This window comes from Prunus mume, linkage group LG2 (assembly GCF_029339155.1).
Source record: "Prunus mume cultivar Tortuosa linkage group LG2, ASM2933915v1, whole genome shotgun sequence".
Lineage (NCBI taxonomy): Eukaryota > Viridiplantae > Streptophyta > Magnoliopsida > Rosales > Rosaceae > Prunus > Prunus mume.
In genome coordinates, this window is record NC_142699.1 from 1,820,781 (window position 1) to 1,848,737 (window position 27,957).

At 35.1% G+C, this 27,957-nt stretch overlaps 3 protein-coding genes across 3 annotated transcripts; 1 reads left to right on the plus strand and 2 right to left on the minus strand.

Annotated features, from left to right (window-relative positions):
- Nucleotides 1-205: 205 nt before the first annotated feature.
- LOC103319096 (vacuolar protein sorting-associated protein 52 A) lies at nucleotides 206-13,723 on the minus strand. Its single transcript, XM_008220592.2, has 21 exons — nucleotides 13,508-13,723; nucleotides 13,065-13,135; nucleotides 12,844-12,938; nucleotides 12,410-12,467; nucleotides 11,603-11,698; nucleotides 11,010-11,111; nucleotides 10,302-10,385; nucleotides 9,752-9,832; nucleotides 9,002-9,145; nucleotides 8,180-8,271; nucleotides 6,880-6,961; nucleotides 5,020-5,202; nucleotides 4,280-4,395; nucleotides 4,120-4,178; nucleotides 3,768-3,868; nucleotides 2,806-2,856; nucleotides 2,371-2,550; nucleotides 2,150-2,284; nucleotides 1,925-1,999; nucleotides 1,123-1,180; nucleotides 206-1,036 (listed from the first exon to the last, which is right to left on the minus strand). The coding sequence occupies exons 2-21, from the start codon at nucleotides 13,089-13,091 to the stop codon at nucleotides 732-734; spliced, it is 2,124 nt and encodes a 707-aa protein (XP_008218814.1). The 5' UTR covers nucleotides 13,092-13,135; nucleotides 13,508-13,723; the 3' UTR covers nucleotides 206-731.
- Nucleotides 13,724-15,797: 2,074 nt separating this feature from the next.
- LOC103344126 (Acyl transferase/acyl hydrolase/lysophospholipase superfamily protein) lies at nucleotides 15,798-21,179 on the plus strand. Its single transcript, XM_089046412.1, has 7 exons — nucleotides 15,798-16,589; nucleotides 17,296-17,439; nucleotides 18,503-18,575; nucleotides 19,696-19,801; nucleotides 19,893-19,989; nucleotides 20,529-20,624; nucleotides 20,706-21,179. Exons 1-7 carry the CDS (start codon nucleotides 15,999-16,001, stop codon nucleotides 20,859-20,861), a joined length of 1,263 nt encoding a protein of 420 aa, XP_088902538.1. The 5' UTR covers nucleotides 15,798-15,998; the 3' UTR covers nucleotides 20,862-21,179.
- A 3,265-nt stretch (nucleotides 21,180-24,444) lies between these two features.
- Nucleotides 24,445-27,754, minus strand: LOC103319098 (folate synthesis bifunctional protein, mitochondrial-like). Its single transcript, XM_008220594.2, has 3 exons — nucleotides 27,307-27,754; nucleotides 26,689-26,851; nucleotides 24,445-26,108 (listed from the first exon to the last, which is right to left on the minus strand). Exons 2-3 carry the CDS (start codon nucleotides 26,753-26,755, stop codon nucleotides 24,634-24,636), a joined length of 1,542 nt encoding a protein of 513 aa, XP_008218816.1. The 5' UTR covers nucleotides 26,756-26,851; nucleotides 27,307-27,754; the 3' UTR covers nucleotides 24,445-24,633.
- Between the last annotated feature and the right edge of the window lie 203 nt (nucleotides 27,755-27,957).

Here is a 27,957-nt window from a genome sequence, read left to right on the forward strand (position 1 = left end):
TATGAGACTCTTCCATGAACGGGCGTAGGCAAGCTTCTCCCTCTTGCAGGAGGTAATTCTCGAGTCCTTTAAATAGAACCGTTTTAACCCTTCTGGTATTATTTTTTGTATTAGTTTTGATCCTGGAGTTGTAACCAGAGGGGTGTTCGAACGGTTCAACATGAAAAGTACTACACAAAAACAGAAAATTACACCTCCACTGCTCTTGTTGAAAAATACAAATAATTAGCATCTACTAATCTAAACCAGAGTTTATTAATCTGTGTACATGTGTGTATGACAAATGGGATTTTGGTATCAAAACAAAGATTGAAAGCGATCAGGAATTTCACAACAGGATTGCCAAAAAGGTACATTGACCAATGGAACCTTCCCACTTCTGAGAACTCTAACGCACAACTACTTTCCTCAACCCAAGAGCCAGGGCTGAAGAATGCAAAGCTTGGCATTGAGGAAACAGGCGAGGAGAATTACAAACCATTAGAATCACCATTGCTGCGGAATGAACTACATTTTCCTACTAAGAAAAATTGTCTTTCCAAAGAATACTACTTGAACTATATTTTTCTTCGGAGTGAAGGCAACTGAATGAATCTTTTTCTTCGGCATCCTTTCCCGGGCACAACAAGAAGATATTTGATCAGTACATTATGTTTTCCATATTGAATTTCCACTTAAAATCAACCATGTCCAAAATCCAAACCCAGGCAACCCATATGAACCTGAACAACTTAGAAAGTCCTTGAGTATTTCCTAATTTCATACATGATTGAAGATATCGACACTAGATCCTTGTTAAGCGCAGACCCACCAACAATCCTCTTTATGGAATCTGAGAGCCTAGTATAATAAAGCAACAGCTGAGTCAATGCCGCCCTCAAGATCTCCATACCACACAAGAAGTTGCTGAAAGAAGTTATGACATCTTTGTGCATCAGTTCGATTGCAGCTTTCCATCTACTTCCAAAGTCCTTCACAAGCGGCTCAACCTCCGCAACAGTTATAGGCTTCTCAGAACTAGCACTTGGATCCTCCGCTGATAAGTAAATTGCAAATAATTACATTAATCTAAATAACTAGAAGAAAATAAGATGCCACAGCATTATTAATCAATATACTTACAGGCTCGGGTTTTAACAAACTTGATTAAATCACTAAAGTGCTCTAGTAGTAGTTCTTCCTGCAAGGAGAGAGGTAAAAACTTAAAACAAAAGAAGCAAATCAAAGCTAAATATACCGAAAGGACAGAAGACCCTATACAACCCAGATTGCATTATTTGTCCCATTCTCCTTATACTGAGTAGTGTGCTGGTAATAGATCGCAATTTTGGCACTCCTTATTTAGCAAGCTGCACTCCGAATTGAATATTTAACAATTCTTTGTGCACTCACAGGTAGAGGTGCAGGACAAGTTTTAAAATCACTAGCCTAAAACCAAAATCATTTGATTGTCTGCTTAATTTACTAAACCATATAGACCACAACTAATTAACTTGTCCCCTTAAAGCATATAGTCAAGGAAAGACTGCTGCAAATCATCAACCCGCCCAGTCCAAGTTATGCCAAAATCAATGACAACTTCTCTGAAAATAATAATTTTCATTACTAAACAAGTCAAGCCAATGGTTCGAAGGAGATGGCGTCAGTCTTCCTATCAATGGAAAGAGGACAATCACTAAATAAGCACATTTGACTTTTTAATCAACCTAATTCTTTTTGTTCATATGATTCCATTTATGTTCTTTTTAAAAGCTTATAAAGAATATAAAAGCAGACTGAAAAACAATATCAGAAATGAATTAGGAAAGCATAAAATGTTTAGCTGAAATCTGAACTTCATTTGCAGAATTCCAAGATTAACAAGCACTTTGCAGTTTTCACCAAAACATTTTCTGGAAGACAGGTAGCAGGACCAGGCACTTACAACAAATAATGCTGTGTTGCTTTTGAGAAGTTCCTCAAAGTGCATTTGAATTTTACCACCTTCTGGATCAGCCTCCTATATTCAAATGCCAAAAATTGCAAAATATACGACTGAGCATGTCCAAGAAATTTAGCCATACCCTTAAATTTCACCTTAGTGCTGATAAAGATCATTAATGTTTTTTTTTTTTCAATTTTTTCAAAAGAAACAAGAAACTGAATTTACCTTCAATACAGCAATCGTCATATCATAGTTGTTTATCAGAAACACGGTTTGTAGCTTTGCCCTTGGAAATGATTTAGCAAGCTTGATAAGCAAGTCGTCAATAGCCATTCTCAGTCGTTCCAAATTTAATTCAAGCTGCACATCATGGAAGGATATTTAAGTCCATGAAGTGATCAAGAATCTTAATGAGCAAAAAGTTTTTTTAAGTTTCTATATCTAACCTGCCCATCTCCATATTCCACATTCAGGTGGATAAGTGAAGCTGTGAATTCAGCATAACGCCTCATGACATAGTGAGGATGAACATCATCTTCCCACAATGTCTTTACATTTGCAGTACGCAAGCTGTTTAAATGCAGGTCAAACACCATCTTAAAACGAGGCCATAGAGCGATATTGACCTGTTAATATTTCAAAATCAGACTGCATTGTATTTTCATGTGTTTATGGTATAAAAGACCAAGACAAACTGCAACAAGCTTTGAATATGATCCATTTTGCTAAAACATAAACCAAAAGTACCCTAGATAAAAATCAAAAGTTCCATCAGAATTTATTTCCTTAGTTAAAATTCCAGTCAACAGTTACATATCATCAATTGTCTACGAATACAAGAAAATACATGCAGATAATAAGATAAGCAAACAGACAATCACCTTGTCCAAGTATGAATCCAAGCATGGAATACGCCGCCGAGACATAATAAGCTGCAAAGGATTTTAAAAATAAAATATCAGTAATAGATTATCTTCTAGCAAAGGCACCATATGACACAAGTTGACGGTATCATTAAAATGATAATTGTCCAACGCTTGCCGTGCAATATCTACAGCCAAGTGACATGTGCCACACAGTACATGCACAAGAGGACAATATCATGGGTCTATCTTAAGAATTAATAACAATCACATCAGAAAGAAACCAAGAGAAATAGAAGAGAAACTGAAAATCCAAACTACTTATAAAAAATAATAGCAAATCTCAAACTATATAAGCAATGGGCAAGAAGTCTATTTCTACTGTACATATCAAAACAAAACAAAACAAAACAAAATAAAACAAAAACTGATCAGCCTCATAATTAGACGAGAGAACGATCTAAATGGTAGCTGTCTTCCAATCTAACAAAATGGGAAATAATTTAATGCTCTCATAAAACTAATTAGATTCAAATATTCAACTTGATACGAAAGTCATAGTAAATGTTTTCCCCAAAAACAATTGAGTTCTGTCTTTTAGATCTGCTGCAAGAATAAATACATAATCATATATTGTAAAGTCCCCTTCTTAAATGGGATCTCACCCTTGTTGTTCGAACAGCCAGCCTAAAGGCGTGGCAAATATGGCTAAAAAGGTTCTGTTTAGGGCTTAGGATACATTTCCACTACTACCAGTGGTATTGAAATAACATTGCACTGACATGATATCAGCATGGTTGACATTAATTTTGGAACCCACGTGATTCTTTTGAATATGCTTCTAACTTGGAATCCTCATTAAAAATTGTCACTCCAGAGCAGGATATGCATGTCACACAATATGGAGGTCATGAAACTGTTGACTAGAACATGAGTGAATTGAATACATAAAATACAATCTTAGACGACTGGAATGCTACCTGGTGCTGGTGTATTATACGAATCATAAGCATCACACCAATAGCATCATAACAATTTGGAAGTATTGAGTTGAAGTGTTCATCAATTACAGAAAATGGGCCTGGCATCAAAAAGCATTCAGGAAGTCATCAAAATGAGCCATTTGTTTTTCTTCAAAACAAAACACAATGAGAATCTTCAAAAGAGCAAAAGTGACCATCAGAATCTAACAGTCACCAGTAGAATGCAGTAAAAATTTGCTGCAGACCACAGAAATGAACTTTCTGCTCTTTGTATTTGCAATAAGTAAGCAATTAGAAATAAGTTAACCATAAGCTAATGGATCATATAAAAAAAAAATGTCAGATTTACCCGCAAAAATGTCATAAAATATGGATTCTTCACCAAAGAAATCATCACAGAAATGATACCTGCAGGTAAGAGGGGGAAATTGTGAAAACAAGTTTCCATATGGTCAATCTTTCACTAGAGTCTAGAAAACAATATCAAGGAGCAGAGCAAACTCTATTACTCGGAAGTAGCAGTATCCATAAGCAGCTTGTGCAAGCTCCTGAAGAGGACCTCGTACGGATACTTCATGGAGCTTGCTTCAGCTATATGTGGAATCAATGCAGGTTCCTCAATTTCCTGATAAAAAGAAAATTTTCAAAAATGACATGTTACAAGATAAATAAACAAGATGCCATTATGAGAAAACCAACACTAGTTTCCCATTAGTAAAGCATTTTCTATTACATTTATACTAAATCAATGATCTAAAAGTGGTGTTTAAGACGAAGTATAACAATCCTTATCGAAATGTTTTCTTTACATTTAGACAGTTGATTTTAGAAAGGAAAACCCCCGAGATGATATAACAACCAGAACCAGAAAAACAATTAATATCAAATTCCAGTCAAAAGCTATAAAAGATATGCTCATTCGAAGCTCCCAACAAATTCCTATCTCAAAGACATTCAATATCAATAGTACCCCAAGGCCCAAACAATTTAAAGATGAAGGTATCCTCAATTTCATTATGACAACAGATTTCAACATAGCAGAGCACCTCTTTTGCTTCCCTCCCACCTTGCACTTCTTTTTTTCAATATAGCAGGCTGTTCTAATATCTAATGTTTCATCAAAAAATGAGTAGTAGCAAAATTCATCCAAAACGTTCAGCATTATAAATTACAATGCCATTATGGTTGGTGATAGTTTTACCACGGGCACCAATAAAAATTTGATTAACAGATAAGTTGCAGAGACAACCTTTAAAATTTTTCTCCTCTCTCCAAGAGCAAAGACAGCAGACCGGTTCTTCAGTGGTTCCCTTCCTCTTGAAAAGAGACTAGTGTTTCTTGTCTCAACACCAATTAAATCACTAGATGTTGCAATATCCAACTGTAGTTTCTCGAGTGCCTGAATATAAGCGCGGAAATGTGCACTTAGGACCTGCAAAAACATATAACTTAACTTCAATATACTATATGGTTTATCCTTTATTATTATTATTATTATTTTGGGTTCTTTTTTATCAATGAGGGAAGGGGCATTCGAACCTTGGGCCCTCTTCCTTTGGGAACACAAGTTCCAATGGACTATATGAATTACCCTCATTTTAACAATAATATGCCTAGATAAATTGTCCTACTCCTTTATGAAGGCTACAATAATTGTTAAAAATGAGGTACTTCCTTAGTGCAAGGAATTAAGGGTTTAGGCAACTTTCATGGTGTTTTCAACCAGCTTGTTTATCAACCTCAGAATGATACAGGAAGGGCCAATTCTGTATCTTAACTAACAGTGGGAAAAGACCTTAAACAGTTTATAAAAAGGTAATGTATAAGCATGCAAAAGCAGAACAAAACAAAATATCAGGTTTGAAGTCCGCAAAGGCACTAAGGAACTACTTTGAAGTATCTACAGTGCATTATCTCTATGCCAAAGCCAGATGTTCTAACATTATATCTATCAACTAAGGATGTAGTTTGTGTTCGCTATTTAGGAAAGATCTACAAGAGAGTTTGTTCTCTAATAAGTTCTCTCACAATTATTTGGATGCAGATTCCATCAGTCAACATCCAAACAAACAAATCTGTCTTCTTGCTAGGAGGTGCAAAAACAATAAGTTCACAGTAAACGGATCTTTAGTTGGAGGCATGCATGATTCAGTTGCATATTCTTTCTAAATTTCACATATGGTTAATTTAATATAGCTAATATTATCCTCTCATTTAGTGGGAGGCTAAAATCCAACATTCAAAGTTACAAGTTTTTATTTTGTACTTGGTTAATTATATGCAAAACCAAAAAAGATGAGAAATCCTGAGAATATTTTGTTTTCTTATCATTCTTTAGTATTTTTCATATCCTTGCTCAGTGTAAACTTTTTTGTAATTTCCAAGGGCCATACTAATGCTTTCTTGGTTAGTCTCTAGCTTTCTGCACATAGTTTTGCTTTTGAGTATTTTGCCCTGGTTACCTAGTTTCCAGTCCCTTAACCCTACTTTTACCTAACACATACTTCCCTTTATTCTCCCACACCTTCCTTTGGATTGCACATCATGGTACTGAGTTTCACAGGGCTGCTAAGTGTCAAGTGATATTATCTATCAAACTCTAACCAGAATGAGTTCCACATCCCATGTAAGTAGGTTATTGGAATTTTTGTCCAATGAATTAAAGAAAGAAAGGCAATGAGTAATTTAAATGTCGGATGAAGCAATGAGAAAGGTCTTTTAATATTTCTTGGCTTCCACTTTTAAAAAGAAAATTTTAAGGTCTATAAAGCTTGTAACCAGTACCCAAACAAAAATAAATAAAAAGTGAATAAAGCTTTTTTGATGAAGCAAGATAGAACCTGCAAGTAAAAGGCTCTAAAGCTTGTAACCAGTGCCCACCCTAGCACTAGGGCTTGTCTATTAACAAAGTACTATAAATTAATAAAATACAAAAGTAAATATCACCTAATCCATAAATGAGCTAAATCAGAACAGAAGAAAACAGAGAGCATTTTACGCTAAATGTACAAGGAGCATGTGACGCTGCCTATTTATACATGGTAATAGCAATATTCCAGTTCTTCTATATCATGATTCAAAGATAGATCATCAGTTTTACAGTGTTGACCTTGTTCATTGTGTCAATGTATGCTCCACGAACCTCAATATATACCTCCTTGCCATGTTCCTTCAGGAAGGATACAACATACCTACATTGCCACACTGGAATCAATTAAATAAATAAATAAAAGAACCAAACACAAAAACACAAAACCACAGCAGTAAGCATGGGTGTAACTGCTAGAGTCCGAAAATAATATCTATACACATCTCGTGGAAAAAAAAAGTTGAAGAGATGTGCATCTAATAGATGCATGTACCCCAAATTAATGGCACTGGCACCCTAAACTAACTCGATGTTTAGTTAGTGGCATAAATTACGATACATGACTGAATGCTATATTTATATAAGAAACAATGTGATCATTGAGCTCTTTCTCTTAACAGCTCTAGGATGGCTACAGTCTACAATCATTTAGCACTACACATGATCCAGGAAGACGGGTGCACATAAAAGTGACACTTCAAATGTATGATTCAGTTTCTCCTACTCTCAAACACATAAGACAATCAAACAGTTTCAGAGATCCATGGTCAATTTTCTCAAACCATAAAACTCATAAGTTAATCAGATTGTTTCCCAGAAACACCTTTTTCTTGCCAAATAACATTACTTTTTATACAAACAATAATCTACTTTAATCTAATCTAAACTACAGGAAGGGGGATTCCAACTTGGCTAAGCCCATGTCTGCGCCAAATAACATAGTTGTGGATAAAAGAAAATAATAAGCAACACAACTTTTTCCCAAGCAAATCCTCTAATAGCCTGTCTAAATAGACTTCAAATCCTGAATTGTTTCTGCTACCCTGAATTTCTGCAACAGGGCTGCATTGGCTCAGTGATCTGAATCCAACTTCAATTTGACTCATTTAAGTTTTAACTACCACACAAAGCAGATCCATCCCATTAATTGGATGGAAATCAAGATCAGCTATATTCCATTTGACTAAGATGGAGATCCAATTCCAAGTTCTAATCATCACAAACTTATATTTGTTTAGTAAACAAAAAATGAATGCATTTCAAATTATGTATATAGTTCTAAACCTGTGCTAGGTTAGACAGCAAGCAACTTCCTAGTCAGATGTGAAACATAAGACATACACACTCCAGTGGACCACTTTTAAATCAATCTCGCATACACTCCAATTATTGACGCACAGCTAAGGTAATGGATGAATTTGTATGGAAAAGACCCAACACAAATGATTGTCAATCATTTGCCTAAAATGTGGACTATGCATATTATGATATTAATGAAAACCACTTACAGAAAATTGAGCATGCTATTCAGACTACTCACTTGTACTTCAAAAGAACATTCTGTTGAAGGATCTGGATATTTGTTTTTGGTTTTCTCAATGCATAAAGCTTCTGAACAACAAAGTCAAACACCTGCAAAAAGATATATACAGACAGAAGTACTTTATTAAACATTCAATGGTTCAAAGCTAGTTCTAACCAAAAAAAGACGGAGTTTTAAGACTTCGCAATTTATTAAAATCACATAAGAAATCAACATTATTCAAGACACTGTTACTTAAGACAATACGAACAAAGATGAGTATCTTCTCTTTTAAAAGCACAATATTCAGTATCTGCTGTATGTTATCAGTATGTGTCTGGACTAGACAAACCCACGAACTAAGCAGATACATTTTCAGCATACAGTCTGTCAATACTATGACAGTAATTTTGTTATTTTCCCCTGTCCAGATGTTAACAGTTAATAACTAAGTGACAAGCAATGACTTGTATACATCCTATATTTCTATGAATATCCTGGAATGCAATATGGGTTAAACTTAAAAGCCTTGAAACAAAACCTAGTGGCCCTGAGACTACGAAATCCCTCCATTAAAATAGTTACAAGTTAGTAGACAAACTACTTATTTACAGATTCCTATCCATATAGAAGTGGCAAACTCACATGTGCAAATGTTTAACTGGCTAGGATTACCTTTTTTTGTCCCAGAACCACCAGATTTTACTCCTATATAGCATATGTTAAAGGGCATTTACTGCACTGCTGGCATAGATCAGGTATGATGTACGATATGAAAACATGCAACAAGCAATTAGGTGATCAACATCATCAAGTTTAAGTGGCAACTTTAATAACAACCTTGGAAACTGCTTTCTGTCGAAGTTTTTCAAGCTCGGGCTGAACATCTTTTAGAGCTTTTGAAGTTTTAACCATAAGATCCACTTCTACGAACTTGAGCTTCTTACTAAGAATCTCTAAAGTTCTCATATATTCATCATTCACCTGGATAACAATTACACATTGAACATGTTAACAACAATGGGAGAAAGAGAAAACAAAATATAATATAAATTCAATAAGCCAACTAGAGATCAACATATTACTGGCCATTAAGTTTCACTTAAGAACATATGATACAGCTGAGATTCTGATAAAACATTCTTATCTAAAAAATTATAACGGAACTTCTTATCAAATGCAAAAAGAAACAACCAAACTTAACCATGGAAAAAAGAGGAAATACAACAAAAGAAATTATACGTAATTAACATTGTAACAACTTAAATATATTTTTTCTAGTCAAGCCAGTATAATGAATTAAAAAGTGAACTAGTAAGGCATCTTCTTCTTCTTTTTTCTGAAAACAAGTGTTTCAACTTCATCCAACAAGAAACAACTCATCTTGCAAAATCAGAACATTATAAAAAATGAATTCAATTTGGGTTGATTCATGTAACTAGTACCGTGCGCTGGTTCTAAGTCCAAATTTATAGAACCAACATCAATAACATTGCTAAAGTGATGGTTAATGATGGAAGGAAAAAAAAAATTACAAATCACATTTACAGGGAGAAATGAAGTACTAAAAAGAAAAGGATAAAGATATACCTCGCCATCAACAATTATGTCTACCATCTTTGGAGGGACTATAATGTCTTCAACAAACTTTGCCAATTTTGACTCTGTCATCTGTTAAATTAACATAAACTGATCATTACAAGTAAAATGGATAAGAATTCTTTTCTATAAAAGAACCAAGAACTTTTATGCATAAGAATCAGAAGAAATATTTTTTAAATGCGTCTTCATATGCATAATGTAATAGAAAGCCAAGGAGCCTAATGGACTTGGAAACTAGATCACATTTCTGTCGTCAAAGTCGTTGCAAATGCTGGAATTAGCAATGATTGACATTGAAACAGATTTCAAAAGCCCTTGGAAATCCTTAATGTTGTTCAATTCACTAAAACCCAAAATGAAATAGTTATAGTTAATTAAGCATGCTGTAATGGCATGCTATATTGTAATAGAAGTGTAAATAACAATAAGGACGAAGATAAGAAAGAGTGGAGTGTGGGATAAAGCAGTAAACCATAGGGAAAAAACAAAGAGTTATCAGGTCATCATACTACATAAGGATGAAGATACCAAATGTTACCTTGCGATTCTTCAGCTTTAAACCCATATCCATAGACTTCTCCTGGAGAATTTTGATGTCTGAACTTATTGAACCAATCTCTGCCTGGACAACAATTCTTGAAGTATTAATGGCATTTATATTTTATAGATAGGCACAATCTGAAAACGGAACATTCCATTTGAAGTGGGCAAGAAATCCCCTCACAATTCTACGGTTTTGTTGTATCTATTTTAGATAGAGTGTGGTTGCAGGTTTTGTGCATCGTTTAGACATGTACTCCTTGTTCTCTATTCTTGCACTTTGTTTTAAAATAAATGAAAGTTCTTGTTTCGTTAAAAAAATAATAAAAAATAAAAAAATAAAAGAAAGAAAGAAAAGCCCGATGCAAGAAACTGGAATTAACAAACCAAAGTAAAAGAAACTAGGAAAGAGAATGAATATCATTCGGAAGCATCTAGTTTATGTGCTTTTTAGTTGTATCACAGCTGAAATGATACTAGTATTGTTTCTCGAACACAGTTATGGGACCAAATTAAATTCAGAAACCATAAGTTACTTCAAAATAAATACATACTCCATTGATCCAAAAAAAATTGGGGAAATAAACAAGCACAAGTGGTTATGTAGGTATCTGAGGGAAACTAGTTTGTTATGGCATAAGGTGATTAGAAGTAAAAGCACGTAAATTGTGATGATGATGAAACAACAAAGCAAGGACTAATATACCTGAAATCCACTGAGAAGAGTTTCCATCTGTGACAAGATGCTGTCACAATCACGAATTTGATCATGAAGAGAAACTAGATTATCACTTTCTTTAATATAATCCTGCAGTAATGAAGAAGCAAGATCCCTAACCATCAAACTTATGATCCGCAGAACCCTTGCCATTATCTATATAAAATTAATGCTGGAAACGAGAAGTAATTATTAAACAAGATGTATTGAGAATGTTATAGGTCCCTTTTTCCAATCTCCATCATAAAACAATCAGCTTTACATAGACCACTACAGGTACAGCATCCAAGAAAATATTCCAGTGTAGAAAAAATAGTACATCTTGAAAGCATAGAACTCGTAACAACCAAAGAGAACAGTTAAATACTGCAATCACAAAGCTCAAGGCAGTACATTTTCAACAGGCAGTACATTTGCACAATAAGCACACAAAAAGGGCTACTCAAGTAAAAAAAAATCCTAATTATCACAAAATAAAAACTTCAAACGATGTGCTTTTACAAGTATAGATCTTTGAGACATGAAACAAAGAACTAGAGCACAAGAAAGGTAAAGAGGCTCTCATTGATGAAGAATCTAACCTGAATCGAGTCCAATTCAACTTGCCGTATGTTGTTCTCAACCCCCTTCGTATACTCCCGAAGTTTCGTACCTTTAGACAATATGTTCGCAACTACCTAAAATAGATGATAGATAGTAGAAAGAATATTGTATTTCAGTGATGGCCTCTAGAAGATATATCCAAAACTACACAAATTAGATGATAGATGGGAAAATATTAATGTATTTGAGTAATTCTTTCACAAGTTGGTTAGCAAACTTATAGGCCTAAAATATTAACGTCTCATTGGTTATTGCAATTATCACCCATTTTAAGGAACTTCTGAAACCCAAATCTCACTTCATGACATCCCAGCATTGTCAAAACAAAGCCATGGGAAACCCATTGGGCCACAGAGCCTTCTTACTAAGTAGAAAAACGGCCCTCTTCACCTCCTCATCAGAAGAGTTCTCCAATTTGCTTTTCCCTCACTAATTGGACTTCATTCAATAAATAAATAAATCTTGAATAGAAATATTTTATTTCATGATTTATGGAGATCATGGAATAAAAGTATATCACATTGAATTTGGGTACTGTCATTTAAAAAGGGGACGAATTCTATATATCAAGCTCTATTATGTTTCTCCTTTGTACCATGCAACCAATAATGAATTTTAGCACATTTGAAGAACAAACTTCTTTCAGGACTAGAATTTTCAAAACCTCAAAGCAAAGAGAAGAACCTTTCTTTCTTAGCACAACAAACAAAAAACCAATCAAAAGAAAAACGACATGACCAAGAATTGAAGTATTAAAGAGCATAGAACTTAAACATACTACTTACATCATCATTTTTACATTCTTCCAGTTCTTGTTGTAGTCCTTCTAACGATATATCATCACTGGAATGAAGAAAAAGTTACACTGGAATCACTTGCCAAGATGATAATTCAGACTAATGCAATGCTAGAAAACTTATTCTATTTTCCATTAACATACTCAGCATACCATGTTGAGTTGCACAAGAATTTGAAGTATGCAATTTAATTCGCATCTGCATACATCCCCTCCTAATATCCATACACAAGTTATAGAAATACACAATTGCTGTGCAGGCTTCTTTATCACAGAAAATGAAAACACAGCTCTGCCTACATGCATATTGTGCAGGGAGTACACCACCACATGATTGTCTATGTCATGGTGCATATTTTTCTTCTTCTTTTCTTTTTTCCTTTTTTTTATATTATAAAATGTAGAAATGAGAAAGAAACATACCTGCTTGCATCCTCCTCAACAGTCAAGTCCCCAACAAACGCACCCAAATCAAAAACCATTTTCTGAGCATCATTATTCTCATCATAAGAGTGACCCTGAAAGCAGCCACCAGAGTATTGAATGATTTAACAATAACACAACCTGCCAAGTTGTACTTAACACAATACTTAAATTCGGAAGCAGATCCTAGGCTCTTGTTTCAATATATTGACCAAGGTTACCTCTTTATTGGTTGCAACACGAGCCATGTTGATCAACAGTTTCAAGTGGTTGGCAGATCCAGATCCACCACCTACACCGAAAATTCAATGTGATCCTTGGAATCAGTGGAGACACCAAGATTTCAAATTGAACCTGCATAATCTTTTTTTTTCCCCCTAAATTCAACAATATCATCCAAATTTTGGCAGAGTTTTGTTTGTTCATTTAGGATTTCACAGTTCACAGGTCCATTGGGCACCGAATAAAGATGAAAATTGAAAAATTATCAACGCATTTCACAACCCATACCCAATGTCAACGAAATGCCCAAATATGACAGCTCTAATTTCAACAAAATCGCCAAATCACAGCCCTAATTTCAACTTTAAGCAAAACCTCAATCATCAGTACCAAGCCTTTTTTATTAGTTGAATAAAAGACTGGAGCTAGAGGAGAAGAGCACCTGGGAGATTGTGCTAATTGAAAAGGTCCATGGACATTCGCAGGTCGACTCGCAAGCAGCAGGAGACGAGAGAAGCGAAGAGAAGTGTTTTTCTAACGTGGGAGAGAAGTGTTTTTGATCCGCAGTTTTTTTTTTTTTCGCTCAGTGATCCGCAGTTTTTATTTTTTATTTTTTTCTGACCTTTGTTATTGAGAGGGATATGCTAAACTCATACATACTATATGTTACGATTCGAATCCAAAACTTTATTTAAAAGAGTAAATACTCCAAACCACTGCAGTAGTGGTATTTTACAATCCACAGTTCTGTATACACGGAAGATGTGAAAAAAAATTGCATTAAATTTTCATGTCTTTTTTTTTTTTGAATTAATGACATAAATGGTCCTCCAACTATTGTTCTAGTCTTCACTTGTCTACCAACTAAAATTTTCATTTGAACCGTCCTTCAACTCTTTTTTGTTTTTTTAATCAAGATGGTCATACTGTTAAAGTCTGTCAATTTTATTTTTAAATTGAGGAGTAAAAATGTCTCTATGAATTAAAATAGTAATATATAATTAAAAATTAAAGGAAACTATTATAAAACTTAGAAAATTTTAAAAAATTGAATCTCCCCAGCCACATGGCTTTTTGTTTTCGTGAGACAGACCTAACAATTAATAATAAAAAATTCTCTATTGTTTAAATTAATTAAAATCACATAAATATAATAAAAAAATAACAAATTTGTTAAAAGAGTAAACAATAATTAAAAATTAAAGGAAACTATTATAGGAACTTGTACCTAATTTTAAAATTGAAAAAATTGAATCTCACCACCAACATGGCTTTTTTTTTTTATGACATGGACTTAAAAAGTAATTTTTTTCTCTATTGTTTAAATTAATTGAAAATTTTAAAATAAAATAAATACAAAAATAAATAACAATAAAATTGACGGGTTTTGACGGTAGGACCATCTTGATACAAAAAAAAAAAAGTGGAAGGACGATTCAAATGAAAATTTTAGTTGGTTGACCAAAATGATACTAGAGCAATAATTGAGGGATCATTTCAATCATACCATTAGATAGAGCTTCTCAAAAAGTCGCATATACCCTTCAAAACTCAGTCATGTGGCCATCACGTGATCAGAAGTGACGGAATCATCATGTATGGACCATATTGGTACAAAATAAAAAAGTTTAAGGACGTTTGAAATGAAAATTTTAGTTGGTGGACTAAAATGATACTGGAACAATAGTTGGGGGACCATTTAGGTCATTAACCCTTTTTTATTTTTTGTTAACTAAATTTATTCTTTTTCTTTTTGTAGATGTATGCGGAAATGTAGTAAATGAAAAAAAAAATTAACCTCCTTTTAAAGGTCTCATTGAGAATTTTTTAAAATTTTCACAATTATAAAATTATACATTTGAAACTATATCAAATTAACTTTGACAATAACAAAAACTATATCAAATTAACTAGTATTAGATAAAAGAAAATATTTTTACCCATCATTTTAACTGAAGGTGTACCCTCCTACATGCGTCCATAAACATAATCATAATTACCTATTTACTTTTTATTTGTAAAATCATAGTTATACTTATAGACACGTGTAAAAAGGATAGTGATGCTACACTTTGAGTTAAAGTAGTGGGCAAAAATGTTCCCTTACATAAAATGAAAAAACAACATGAAAGGAAATACGTGTTTGATTTTTGACAAAGAATAGGATATATACAAGATACTTTTGTAACACGCTAAATTGCCAATGCACCCACAACAAAGTTGCACCACACCCATATACATGTTATTTTTTTGTCTTTAAGTTGGGCCTTTCTCACGAGGAGTTTGTAGTTCAAGTAGTTAAGAGCATTCACCCCTACATTCGAATACTTAAGTTTGATTTCCGCCTCTCTCAATATTACTTTGTATAAAAATAAAAATAGAAACAAAAACATGGGCCTTTTTCCTTTCCACTTTTGCTCTGTTGTGGCAGTTGTCTCATTTGTATTCCTTTTGTCGACTGGAGCCTACTAAATGCATATGTAAAGTTAGATGTATAAGTACAACTTTTTTAGCATTTTTCACCCAAATGGATAGCCATCGGAACTTGTGGTATAAAAAGCCTACATCTCTGGTGGGTTTACTTCTCCTCCCACTGGAGACACTCTTACCCCAACTAGCTCTTGGCATTTCTCTTTCAATGTTGGCAGAAAATCTTAAGCTCTTGATTGAACTTTTTGTCATTTTTGAACTGTCATTATATAGAAGAGTAGCTTAAAATACAGAAGCATTGATTGGTGGAGTTGTTTTAGGACCTCTTCTCTCCTCCTCTGCCTCTGTCGTGGCGGCAAATCCACATATCAAACAAGAAGATGGTTCCAAAGAAACAGAGTGAAAATAACTTTTATCTTTTTTAATTTTACAATAATTGATTAAAAAACGAAAGAAAAAATTAAAAAAAAACAATTTGTTACCAGACAAAACGAAACGGGAAAATGATGATGCTTTTCAACAGGAAGCCAAGCGGAGCCTCTCCTTCATCTTCTCCAGTCATGGCTTCTTTCTCGGCTCTCTTCCAACCCCAACTCCACCCCTTCCCTAACCCTAATCTCATCCACAGGTACACCATTCCTCTGCGCACCCAAAACCTAACCACCTCCTCCGTCCCTCACTCAACCCCCAACTCCGAGACCAACCAAACTTCATCCCCCTCCTCGGCCCCTCCTCCTCAATCGCCAGAACCTCCTTCTCCTAAGAAGTCCTTCGCTGTGGCCACGGGTGAGCTCTTCTTGGGTTTGGCGTCTAGGATTATCAAGCGGCCCAATGGAGGCCCAGACGGCAAGGCGGCCTCGTCGGTCGCCATGTTTGAGAGCTCTGGGAAGAATTACTTGGACGAGAGAATTGGCAAGGTGATGGAGGATGAGATTGAGCCAGATGTTGTTTGGGAGCAGCGCGTTAAGGATGTGGAGGCTGAGAAAGAACGGCGTGTGGTTACTAGTCCCGGCTTTAGTTTTTCTGCTGCGGGGCTCCTTTTCCCTTATCATCTAGGCGCTGCTCAGTTCCTTATTCAAAATGGTTATATCAAGGTCAGCTGTTTCTCAATTGTTTTTCTTTCCAATTTAATGTTCCCTTTTCAGTTATACCTGTTTGTATGTTACTCACTTTAATAAAAGGAAGATTTCAATTTGTATATGTGTTGATGTGTATGTTTATGTATTGCATGCACGTTGTTTTGAGTGAACATTTTGAAGACTCTAAATTGATACTTACAGTTCAAATTTTGGGTTATGGTTTGTGTTCTCAAGCTGTGTGCTTTGTTGCCCAAGACTGAATTTGGTATCTAATTGGAATTAGGGTGTCTGAGTTTTATTGAGAATTTGGTAGGAAGATATAGATATTTACATGACACATAGTTGCCAATGTTCATTGATGCGAGGAGGATACATTTGTTACTTGTTCAATGAGGGGTCGAAGAAGCATATTTGATTTACTATAAATAAAGGACCCTTGTTTGTGCTTGCTAAATTTAAAGGTAACTTTGATTCTTTTGTAATATTATTGGATTGAGGTAAGTTTTATTGGGTTTGGAGTGGTTGCTTTGGTTGCATATGCACTAATTGTGGTAATGAATCGTAAAAGTATGCTTCTTTTGTGGTTGTTTCTTATTTTGCAAATATTCAGTTTGTCTTTTGCTTGCCTTTAAGTTGCCTGTTATTCCCTTATGAAGGTGAACAGTCATTATCTTTGGTTCTAGGTATGTATTCAGAAGTAGAATGTGTGTGATTTGTGCAGGAAACCACACCATTAGCTGGTTCCTCTGCAGGTGCCATTGTCTGTGCTGTGATTGCCTCTGGAGCCAGCATGGAAGAGGCCTTACAAGCTACCAAAATACTGGCTGAAGATTGCCGGAACAGAGGGACTGCATTTCGACTTGGGGTATTTCTTTACTCTTGTATCTCAACTCAGTAGTAGTGCATTTTCTTCAGTTGCAGACTTGTGATGCTTCTCGATCAAGTAAATTTAATTTCTTTATTTTTGAGGGTATCAGTGAACTTAAAGAAAATATTATCCCTAATTGCAGCTATATGTCAGGAGCTCATCCTGATAATCTTGATGGTGAAGTTCATTGATTTCATTTTTCTGAATTCATATTGAGATTAAGCATCCAGTTCATACTTTCATTGCCATTTGAAGGATGAGCCATTGCACTTACATATGTTGTGTCTTACTAAGTTACTATGGATGGGCCCCCTAGCACATATATACACCAAGACTTATATAATTAACAAATCATGCCAGATTAATAGTTTCATAACCACGTCATGAGTTTAAGATTTGAAGAAAAACCCTTAATCATCAACATAGTTAAAGTGTATACTGGCTGGAGTTTTAGTTTTACATTGATGCCATTCATTTGTATATTAATGTTAACCATGTGAAATGAATTTAAGAAATATTGGAATAGAGGAAAGGGGGAAATTGCAATTTGAATCAATGTTGACTTATAAACGTTTTTGGGTTATTATTTTATTTTTTTCATTATTCTGGTAGAACATTATTGTTATGTTGCCTATGTACATATATGTCTGGTAATCGGATCTTATTTTGGAATATAGATCTTTCCCTCTTGTTCTATTTATTCTCCTCTCTCTTTCTATTTCTTCCATCTCCTTTCTCTCATTTTCTCCATTTTTCTTTGTTGAAATATTCATGTTTACAGTCTCAGACTGACTCTGATTGAGGAGTTGACTTCCTTATTTGTCTTATTGTTGATTGATTTACTCAATTCCTTAAAACTTAGGATAATTTGTACTGCAGAATTTGTGTCTTGGAGTTCTATATGAACACCTATGAACTCTAGTCACTAGTAATGCAATACAATTATTTTCTACCCTTATATTGTAAGTTTTATTTCAACATTCTTCTATTTCTTTCTGTTTATCATCTTCTTTAATTTTCCCTGTCATGCATTTAGAATATCCAATTTTTATTTGTATAGGCTGTTCTCCGAGATGTTCTTCAAAAGTTTTTGCCCGATGATGCTCATATTAGGTCTAATGGGAGGGTTCGAGGTAAGTGGCTTTTTTGTTCCCTACTCAAAAAGAATGTTTTCTAATTGAGAAATGTATGGATTATTTATTTATTTTTCTTCTTTAGAGTTTGATTTAATTTTTCAAGTCCATATGCAATAAATATTGTTTGTGTAGATGAATAGACAACTTGTAAGTACATGTATTTAGATGTGTATCAATGGGGATCTTTCAAATGTGTGACTATTTGGTGCTGCTTATGATTGGGTAGGATCGGTTCCTGTGATATTTGGGTAGCATCAGTCCTGTGATCTTTTGCTTGTGGAAAAAGTAGGTATGTTTTTTTTTCAAATTGTTGGAATTTGACCTACCACTTTTGAGGTGTTTGAACCGAGGATGTCCTGTCCTATTGAGTTACCACAAATACATTTGGCTGCCATCTCTCTTCACCCGCTAAATCCAAACAAGAATATAAAGTGATCCAAAAAACAGCAATGAATGAAGATATTTTCTTGCACTCCCACCACCCACCCTTCTCTTCCCAAAACTGTAAAATCTTACTTTACCGCCTAACATGAACATTTTGCCTCATTTGTGTAATGACTGACAGATGTTAGGAGTTTGAAAAAGGTATCTGGAGTATAGAAACCTGCCAAAGTTTCAGTTCAATATTCTCTCACAGTGAATATATCTAACTCCTCACATGTGAGCCTCTATCCTCAGCTTATATTGGAAGGTTGCAGTCTTAGGAATTTAAACCCAGGATCTCCAGCTTAGTTAGCGTGATAATATTAGTTGGTTTGCTGCCATTCGCAGTAGTTGTAATAAGATGCGGGTCAATATTATTTTATACTCAATTCATTCATGTTTATATTTTTTTGAATCTCATGGAAAACCTTTTTTTATAACATATAGCGATGATCCATTTCACCACTTGGTTATTTCTGTATCTTCTGAAAGAGATTCTTCTGTGTCTGCAAAAAATAAAAAATAAAAAAAATCCCAAGCTTATAGACTTCTGGATATTTTAGCTATTGAAATTAATATTTTTTAATAAAAAAGAAAAACAGGAATTTTATGCATGTCCTTTGTATTATCAACTGGGTTTTCATTTGCATTCTGCATGCAGCTTCTTTATGATTTCCTTTTTTTTCCCCCACAGTTGCAGTAACACAGCTTCTATGGAGACCGAGGGGTTTATTGGTGGATCAGTTTGACTCTAAGGAGGATCTCATTGATGCAGTTTTTACTTCTTCCTTTATTCCAGGGTGATTATTGTATATACCATTTTGTCTTGCAGTAGTTGCTTCTGTGTTGATTAATGTATGAAGTTTGAACTAAAAGTAGACTGCAGTACAGATATCTTGCACCAAGACCAGCAACAATGTTCCGGAATCGGCTTTGCATTGATGGGGGCTTGACATTATTTATGCCACCAACATCTGCAGCACAGACGGTATTAACTGTTTCTCTTTCCTATGTCTTATTAGCTAGATAACAGGAATGTAATTCAAAACCTAAGTTATTTTAGTACTTTTCCTACCAATGGTTTTTTACCAAATATGTTGCAACTTGTTTGAGGTTTCTGCTAATCCGGGTCCTAGTTACTCTCATGACTATGTGAAGTAAACATGCATTTTAATGGGGTTTCAAACTTTTCCTACCTATTCCTGTGAAACCTCTCCCACATTTATGAGGTCATGTTGTCTATTATGCCTCCAATTCCCATTTCTTTGCCATTTTTTATTCTTGAATCGACTGTACTAATGTAGAAGTAAGAATATCTCTAATATTATCGTCATGTATCTTTTGTTTCCACTTCCCCTTCCCAACCCAAAAAAAAAAAAAAAACATGATGTTCTAGCCTCATTTACTTTGTTATCAATATATGGCAGCCTCCTATTGTTACTTTTGTGGTATGGTTATGCCTTCCTTAAATATTCTAAATTCTCAGATGAGATACTTTTGTATACCCCTAATATTGTTGCTTTGCAGGTACGTGTTTGTGCTTTCCCTGCCAGTCGATTAGGATTGCAAGGAATTGGGATCAGTCCAGACTGTAATCCTGATGATAGGGCTACCCCTCGACAGGTAAATTGGTACCTGCGCATTTGAAAGATAACCTTTCCCTTGAGGATAAGATGACGAACTATTTGTTTCCTTCTACTTCAGCTTTTCAATTGGGCACTTGAGCCAGGAGAAGATGATGTTCTTGATCGGCTCTTTGAGCTCGGATATCAAGATGCAGCTGTATGGGCTAAGGACAACCCGGTTGGCGAAATAGTTGAAGATGACACTTCCTTGGTTGGTAGTGGCATAGATCAGTAGGCTGTCATTAGAGTCTCTCTTTGACCTTGAAGATGCATTAGGTTCTTGGTTACTGTCAGTTACTGAGAATCCTGTTATGTCATTTTCACATACAGGTCAGACAGATTAGCTTTCCTATAGCATATACAGCCCTTGATTATAAAAGGGTGGAACCACATTCTCTTGATATAGTATTGCAATTGTATAGCAAGCTGTAAAATTTGTTGTAAGACCGTATGCGGAATAGGGAAAATAAAAAAAATATAAGGTCATTGAAAATGCATTTACCAATAATGATCAATTCAGATTAGGTCCAGTTTTAGAGACCTTCTATCTCCAGACTTGTTTCTTTTGGTTTTAGTTTTGATTTCATTAGGCGGTACTCGTACTTTTTAAAAATTATGGTGTCGTAGATTTGGGTGTTGTTTATGATTGTAATCTTTCCAATAGAGATGAATATAATCTTTGAGGTTAGGTATCTAACTCACAAGAAAGAAGCTGGATCTGAGAACATTTGATTTGAAGGATATTTCTTAGTTACACAAATCAGTTCCTGGGATACAAGACCCATTGCCTTATCCGTATTCTTAAATATAGTTGGAACAAGGAAAGCACGGGTTATTACATGCTTGTAAATGAACTTTTCTTTTAAACTACATGGACACGAACACGACAAACAGGACTCGTTTGCGAGGAGGTCTAACGTTACCTAAGTTCACTCAAAATTACAGTATTCAATATTATCATGTAACTTTTTCCCCTTCAACTAGCGACTGCTAGTATTTCCCAAACTTTTGATGATGATCCTTAATTATCAAACCTCAGAATACGGAAAATTTGTTTAACTTTCAATTAATGAGTACGGTCCAAAACGAAATGGAACATTTGAAGTTGTCTTGGTCCCACAAGCATGCATGCCCTTAAAGAAGTATTATTAGTGATCTTGATGAAACTATTTGACCCTGTTTTCAGCCATCTCTCAATCCCAAATTTCCTACCAAACCCTACTTTACCAGTACTTAATTATAAAAGTTGTATAAACATGATTCTTAATAAACACAAGTTTGAACCCATGAGTTGGTTGACCAAAGTAACTTGAACCAAAGTGGGAGACAAGGACAGCCCATTTTGCATCCTTTTTTTGCTGCAAAAGTCAAAAAAAGCATACGAGAAGCAAGCGCATGAGACCTCCATAGTAAAAATAAAGTCATACAGATACTGACTACTTTTTCAGTGTAAGATTAAACAGAAAGCACATATTTAAGCTTTGTATGGTTGCACCACAAAATAGCCTGTACAGTAAAATGAAAGGTAAAAATGAAAGGGTAGTCTTGTCATAAAGGTACAACCATAAACATCTGAGAGATCAAAAAGCAAGCACTTGTTGCATTCAATTCCAATTGAAAAATAGATCCAAGGATGAAGAAAAGAAAAGAAACGCCTACATTATGTATGTGTCCACACAGGTCATACAACACCATGCACGCTCATGCACCCACTTTCTAGAAAAAGCCAATCTCATTTCAAAAGAAGTCCTGACCAAAATATATATATACAAAAAGAGTCATTATGTAAATTCCACAACTGATCACCCTCTTATACCTATTTCTTCTTCAAAATCTCTCTCTCTCTCTCTCTCTCTCTCTCTCTCTCTAGGGTTTCTCAGGGGCCTTGTTGCAGAGGCAATTTGGCATTCTGTCCACCTCCATATTCACAAGTGTACATATAGAAGAAGTTTCTTTCTTTTATTTTACAAGCTCTGGAGGTGGCCAGCATGTCAAACTGGCTCTGTAAATTTCTCTCTGAGAAACTCACATAGAACACTGGAAAACCTTGGTAATATTCATGTTCAAAACCCTTGACTTGTGTTGCTCTTGGTGTTTTTATTTTGTACTCTTCTCATGGATTTCTCCTCCCATATATTGCATGGCCCAGGTGAGTTTTGAATAAATCATAATCATTCAGCAAGTCTTCCTTTACATATACATTATTTGTGGTTGGAAAACTAGTAATCATAATGAACTCTTGAATCATATTCCTGATTCACAGCTTTTGGCAGGTTGATTAGACTCGAGCTCCTCACCGTATACATTGTTCTGCCAAGCTCATTGATTTTTCTTACTATCAGTGGTTGTTAATTTGTTGCTCTTATAAATTAAGGCTTAATTTAGAGTAATTAAGGTTTAGTTAGCTTACCATGTACACAAGTTCTTGGTTTGTTCTGTTGGTTTTGACAAACTTCTTTTCTTTTCTTTTTTACTTATTCGAAATATATTCTGGTAAACAACATATATTACGTGTTCTACTAGAGAATATATTAACATAATGGTCTTCTTCTACCAGATAAAAGAAAATGGTTCCAATTGAGAGCTATGGAGTCAAGTGTATGTCGATGGGACTTCTTGTGGCCAAGGATGCCTTACTTGTTTGGAGAGGCCCTATGGAATAATTTTTAAGTCTTTTCTTGCTTAAAGTAGTTTTTTTAATTTTATACAAAGCAATATTAAGTGGAAGGGAAGGGGAGGGGAATCGAACTAGGAAGCTCGGTATATGAATAAATGTTTTCAACCACTTGAGATATAAATCCGTTGCGTATTGTTTTTGTTTGAACGTACACCTATTGTATTAATTTTCTTGTGATTTATATCCTTTGTGCAAGTCAACCATTGACATGCAATTGGAAAAGCATAGAAATATCATTAAGTTATGTGTAGTGCGTGTATTTGTGTCTTTTTGGTAACCCTTTTTTTAACTTTTCTCTGGAAGCAATGATGATGGGATGGTGGGCTTTTCATGTCGAAAGAAACATATTGATGATCTGTGTTAGACAGGTGGTCGATTTTGATTGGCTTGGAGTAGTAGGTTTGTGGTTTCACATAGGATTCCAAGAAGCATATTAATGTTCTAAAAGGATATGCATATGGTACTACTGGAGACTACCATTTTTGGATAGGAACGTTTGCGATAGAGAGGTTAGAGATTTAATTCTTTTCACATCCATGCCACATTCAAATCCGCAGAGTACCCCCCCACTACCACCTCCTACTAATCAGTTGTATACAATCATGTGCTTATCTTTGTTTTTATTAGTTGCTTGATAAATGAGATAGACAAAGTAGTCGTATATAACCAAATTACACATCATAAGTTCTCAACCACTACTTAAAACAAAATTCCTAAGACATGTTAGTCCCTACCTTATTAAGAGTGTAACCACAAGGTCCCTACCATAGCTGCATTAGAAGCAAAATTCATACATGAACCAATACACAATTGCATTTGTAAGCTCGTTTTGTACTAGTGAAAATTATAGTCCTTGTTTCATTCAAGGCAGAGAAAAGAATAAATACTGAGCTAGTTCGAAGCTGCAAGCACAGGGATAACGAGGCAATGCAGAAGAAGAAGCCATGGGAAGTGCCAGCTACTATAACAGAATTGGCAATGGAGCTCAGAAACAAGAATGATGCAGGGCAAGGAGAAATTGAGTACTTCTTTCAATTTCCTTTTCAGCAAAAGGAAATACAAATCCCACACCAAAAGTTTAATTTCTACAGCTTTTATGAGAAAGAAATATGTATGTAAGGTACACAAATTCTGGGAGGGATTGATCAACAAAATGATATTGCATAAAAAAAAATTTGTTAATTATTGAAGACCTTGTAGCATGGCTTATGGTTCTATTTCCATGTCGCAGTCTCCTGGTATATCAACTGTAATCTTGAAACAAAAAACCGTAGAAAAGAATACCACCAGCATGTTTTGTTGAAGAACTAAATTATGATAAATAAAAAATTTAACTTGGAAAAACAGATTTCCTGTGTCTCAGCATTGCATCGCATACCTTTACAGCATCTACGTTATCTCTTACATTATGTACTCTTACAATATTTGCTCCGCCCAGAACTGCAGCAGTGACAGAAGCAACAGTAGCAGGATCTCTCTCAGTTCCAGCGGTGCGACTACAAATTTCACCTAAAAATTTCTTTCTGGAAGGTCCAATCAGTATAGGTGCATGAGACATGGCCAAACTTTCGCTCCCAATCTCTGCTTGAATATTTGGTAATCCCATCAAGATGTCCAAATTGTGATCACAGTTCTTTGAAAATCCAATTCCAGGGTCAATTATCATCCTCCAAGCTGGGATGCCTATTAATTCTGCTTCTCTCACCCTCGAGTATAACTCAGAAGCAACCTGCTTACAAACATTATCATATTTCAGGTTCTCACTATTCTGCATCGTAGATGGATCCCCCCTCATGTGCATTGCTATGTAGGGAACCTTAAGGCCTGCAACAACCCTCAACATGTTAGAGTCCAACAGCCCAGCAGATACATCATTCACAATATGTGCCCCTTTGCTTACTGCTTCTGCAGCAACTTCTGAATAAAATGTATCCACAGATATAATCTTTCCCTCTGCTTCAGGCATCCCAACAACTGCCTCTAAAACAGGGATTAGTCTATCCAATTCTTGTTGAACTGAAATCCTAGAAGCCATTGGCCTCGTTGACTGTGCACCAATATCAATCATATCTGCCCCTTCTGAAATCATTGAGCGAACTTGAGAAATTGCTGCCTCCACAGACTGAAACTTTCCTCCATCGCTAAAACTATCTGGGGTCAGATTAAGGATACCCATGACTGAAGTTTTAGTTGACCAGTCCCACAAGCCTTTTCCAATGGGCAAAACCCTCTTCAGGCCTTCCTTTCCAGTGAGTGTTTCACCACCCAATTTCTCCCAGGCATCAAAAAGCCCACCAGAATGCATTGAGAAAGAATGCCAACAAGCAACTGTATCACTGTCAATAGTTGACCCCAGTAAATCCATTAGTGGGGCTATTACAAACGGTCTTTCCCAAATTCTTTCATGGGGGACTGTAAGAATCTCAGAACTGACTCTTAACTTTCCATAGAACAATATATCCAAGTCAATTGGCCTGGGACCATACCTTATACCGTCAGTACGACCCATTTCTTTTTCAATTTTCTTCAGTGCTCCTAATAACTCATGAGGCCCAAGTTGTGTAACAGCTCTAACAGCAGAGTTGAGAAAATTAGGCTGATCAGTCACATAGGCTGGTGCTGTCTCATATAAACAACCATGTCTTGTGATGTGTATGCCTGATTTTCTCATTAACTGCAAAGCTTCATTGAAATTATGCAGTCTGTCACCCACATTGCTTCCTAAAGCAATCACTACTTCCTGATTTGGAGTATGAACTTCTACTGAGAAGTTTGGGGACGAATGTATGAAGGCAAAATATGATGCTGCATTGAACATGAAAACAAGTATAAGGAACCTAGCTCAGGTTAGTAACGTCCTCTATACTTGGAAAAGTAGTGATAAAAATTCCTACATTTTGCCCCATGGACTGCTTTTGTTGCTATGATACATGATCTCTTCACCATTGAAAAAGCTATAGAACTCTCAATTTACACAACTATCACCAAACCTTTGCATGTATTTTATGACTATAGCTCACAATTTATATGTATTCGATGGGAGACTAACAAAATTTAGGGTAGAATATCAAGTCCCTTCACCCTCACATCTGACTAACATAATTTAGGGTAGCATAGATGAAGTCCAAGTGACACTTGAATGGTGCTAATCCAAACAAGATAAACAAATTAAACAAATAAATACATATGAACTATGAACAAGGTTTTGATACCGCAAAGATTTGCAGGCAATTCAGATTTTAATCCAGATGACACAGCACAAATTCAATCAATGGTTCATTCAAATTTGCAATTTTTCCTTAGCAGGCATCATATTTAACGTTTTTAAATACCATGTATTAACATTATTATAGAATATCAAAACCGAGTGAATAGAAGGATTTACCTCGACAATACTTTGTGAAACCATCCAATTGCCTCATGGTGGGCATGAGGTTCTTGCATATATTCATGGTTGGACTTATGAGTCGCAGATCTTCAAAGCGCAGTTGAAATTATTATTTTGGGAAAATTATACCAATGCAGCATGAACTGTTTCAATCTGCTACCTGAAAAAAATAAATTTGTTCAAATAATATTGAAGCAATTTCCATCGCAACTAAAAATTTGTTGCAATGTGGCACCTACATATAACTCTGTCAAAAATTCTGTTGAAAATAGTCAATGTGCAAGCACATGCCTCATTTCAAAATTCAAAATACCACAAGATCAATTAAAAACAAAGCAAAGAGGAAAAGTATGCACTAATTTACCAAACTGTAAATTCATGTTGCAAGCCACACAACAAAATAACACTTACAAGACCAAAATTCCAAAACCACGTTGGAATATTCAACACTGAACTCTAACCAACTCTGTAATTCTTACCTCATAAACAAGAAGAAAGCCAAAAAAGATCCATATGAAGCCTAATCATAAACTAACATATATATAACAAACTGGGAATCATCAAACAACTATCTCAAGCCAGTGTAAGAAGCATAAAGGAGAACAATGGCGGTACCTGCTCTGCATCAGCAGTGGAGAATTTTCTTATCTTTTGGATTGAGGATGGAGTTGCTCATTTGCACATTTGGGTTCCCATGGTTCCCAAAATCCATAAACCCCTTTATTTCTAAATCGCGAAATTAGAAAGAAATACAGTAAAAAAAAATTAAATTAAAAGGAGAAAAAAAAACCCAAAAACCCAAAAATACAAACACAAACTTTTTCTCTATGAACTTGATAAAACAACAGAATTTAAAGAACTCAGAGGAAATCGAAGAACTTGAGCAAATAAGACCCAAATGTGAGCTGCCTGGGGGAGATACTTAAGCTGAAAAACAGTCAATATAACTCCACACACCAATGAGACCTTTGGGTTGAAAGAAAGAAGATGAGAAGCCACAGAGAGAGAACAGAAATGGCTTTTTGTGTCGCGGCCGTTTGTTTGTATGGCTGGCTGGTACGATATAGCAAGGGAAAGCTGAGCGTTTATTATAGGTAAATGATTTCCCACTTTTATTTTATCCACTTACACTCCTTTTTAGTTATAAAAAAGGAGTGTAAGTGGATAAAATAGGAGAAAAAGGAGTGGGAAAATCACCACTCTTATTATATCATTTAGTTTTATTTTTGAGTTAATTACAATTTAAAACATATTAATCCATATCTT

What these genes read in the sequence shown, in the direction of transcription:
- LOC103344126 (XM_089046412.1), top strand. Translation starts at nt 15,999, where the DNA reads ATGATGATGCTTTTCAACAGGAAGCCAAGCGGAGCCTCTCCTTCATCT. An exon ending in TTCAAAATGGTTATATCAAG is followed by an intron (nt 16,590 to 17,295) that starts GTCAGCTGTTTC and finishes TGATTTGTGCAG; the next exon opens with GAAACCACACCATTAGCTGG. An exon ending in CAACATCTGCAGCACAGACG is followed by an intron (nt 19,990 to 20,528) that starts GTATTAACTGTT and finishes GTTGCTTTGCAG; the next exon opens with GTACGTGTTTGTGCTTTCCC.
- LOC103319098 (XM_008220594.2), bottom strand. Translation starts at nt 26,755, where the DNA reads ATGAATATATGCAAGAACCTCATGCCCACCATGAGGCAATTGGATGGT. An exon ending in TTTCACAAAGTATTGTCGAG is followed by an intron (nt 26,109 to 26,688) that starts GTAAATCCTTCT and finishes TGTTCAATGCAG; the next exon opens with CATCATATTTTGCCTTCATA.
- LOC103319096 (XM_008220592.2), bottom strand. Translation starts at nt 13,091, where the DNA reads ATGGCTCGTGTTGCAACCAATAAAGAG. An exon ending in ACATAATTGTTGATGGCGAG is followed by an intron (nt 9,146 to 9,751) that starts GTATATCTTTAT and finishes ATTGTTATCCAG; the next exon opens with GTGAATGATGAATATATGAG. An exon ending in AGAGGAGAAAAATTTTAAAG is followed by an intron (nt 4,396 to 5,019) that starts GTTGTCTCTGCA and finishes TCTTTTTATCAG; the next exon opens with GAAATTGAGGAACCTGCATT.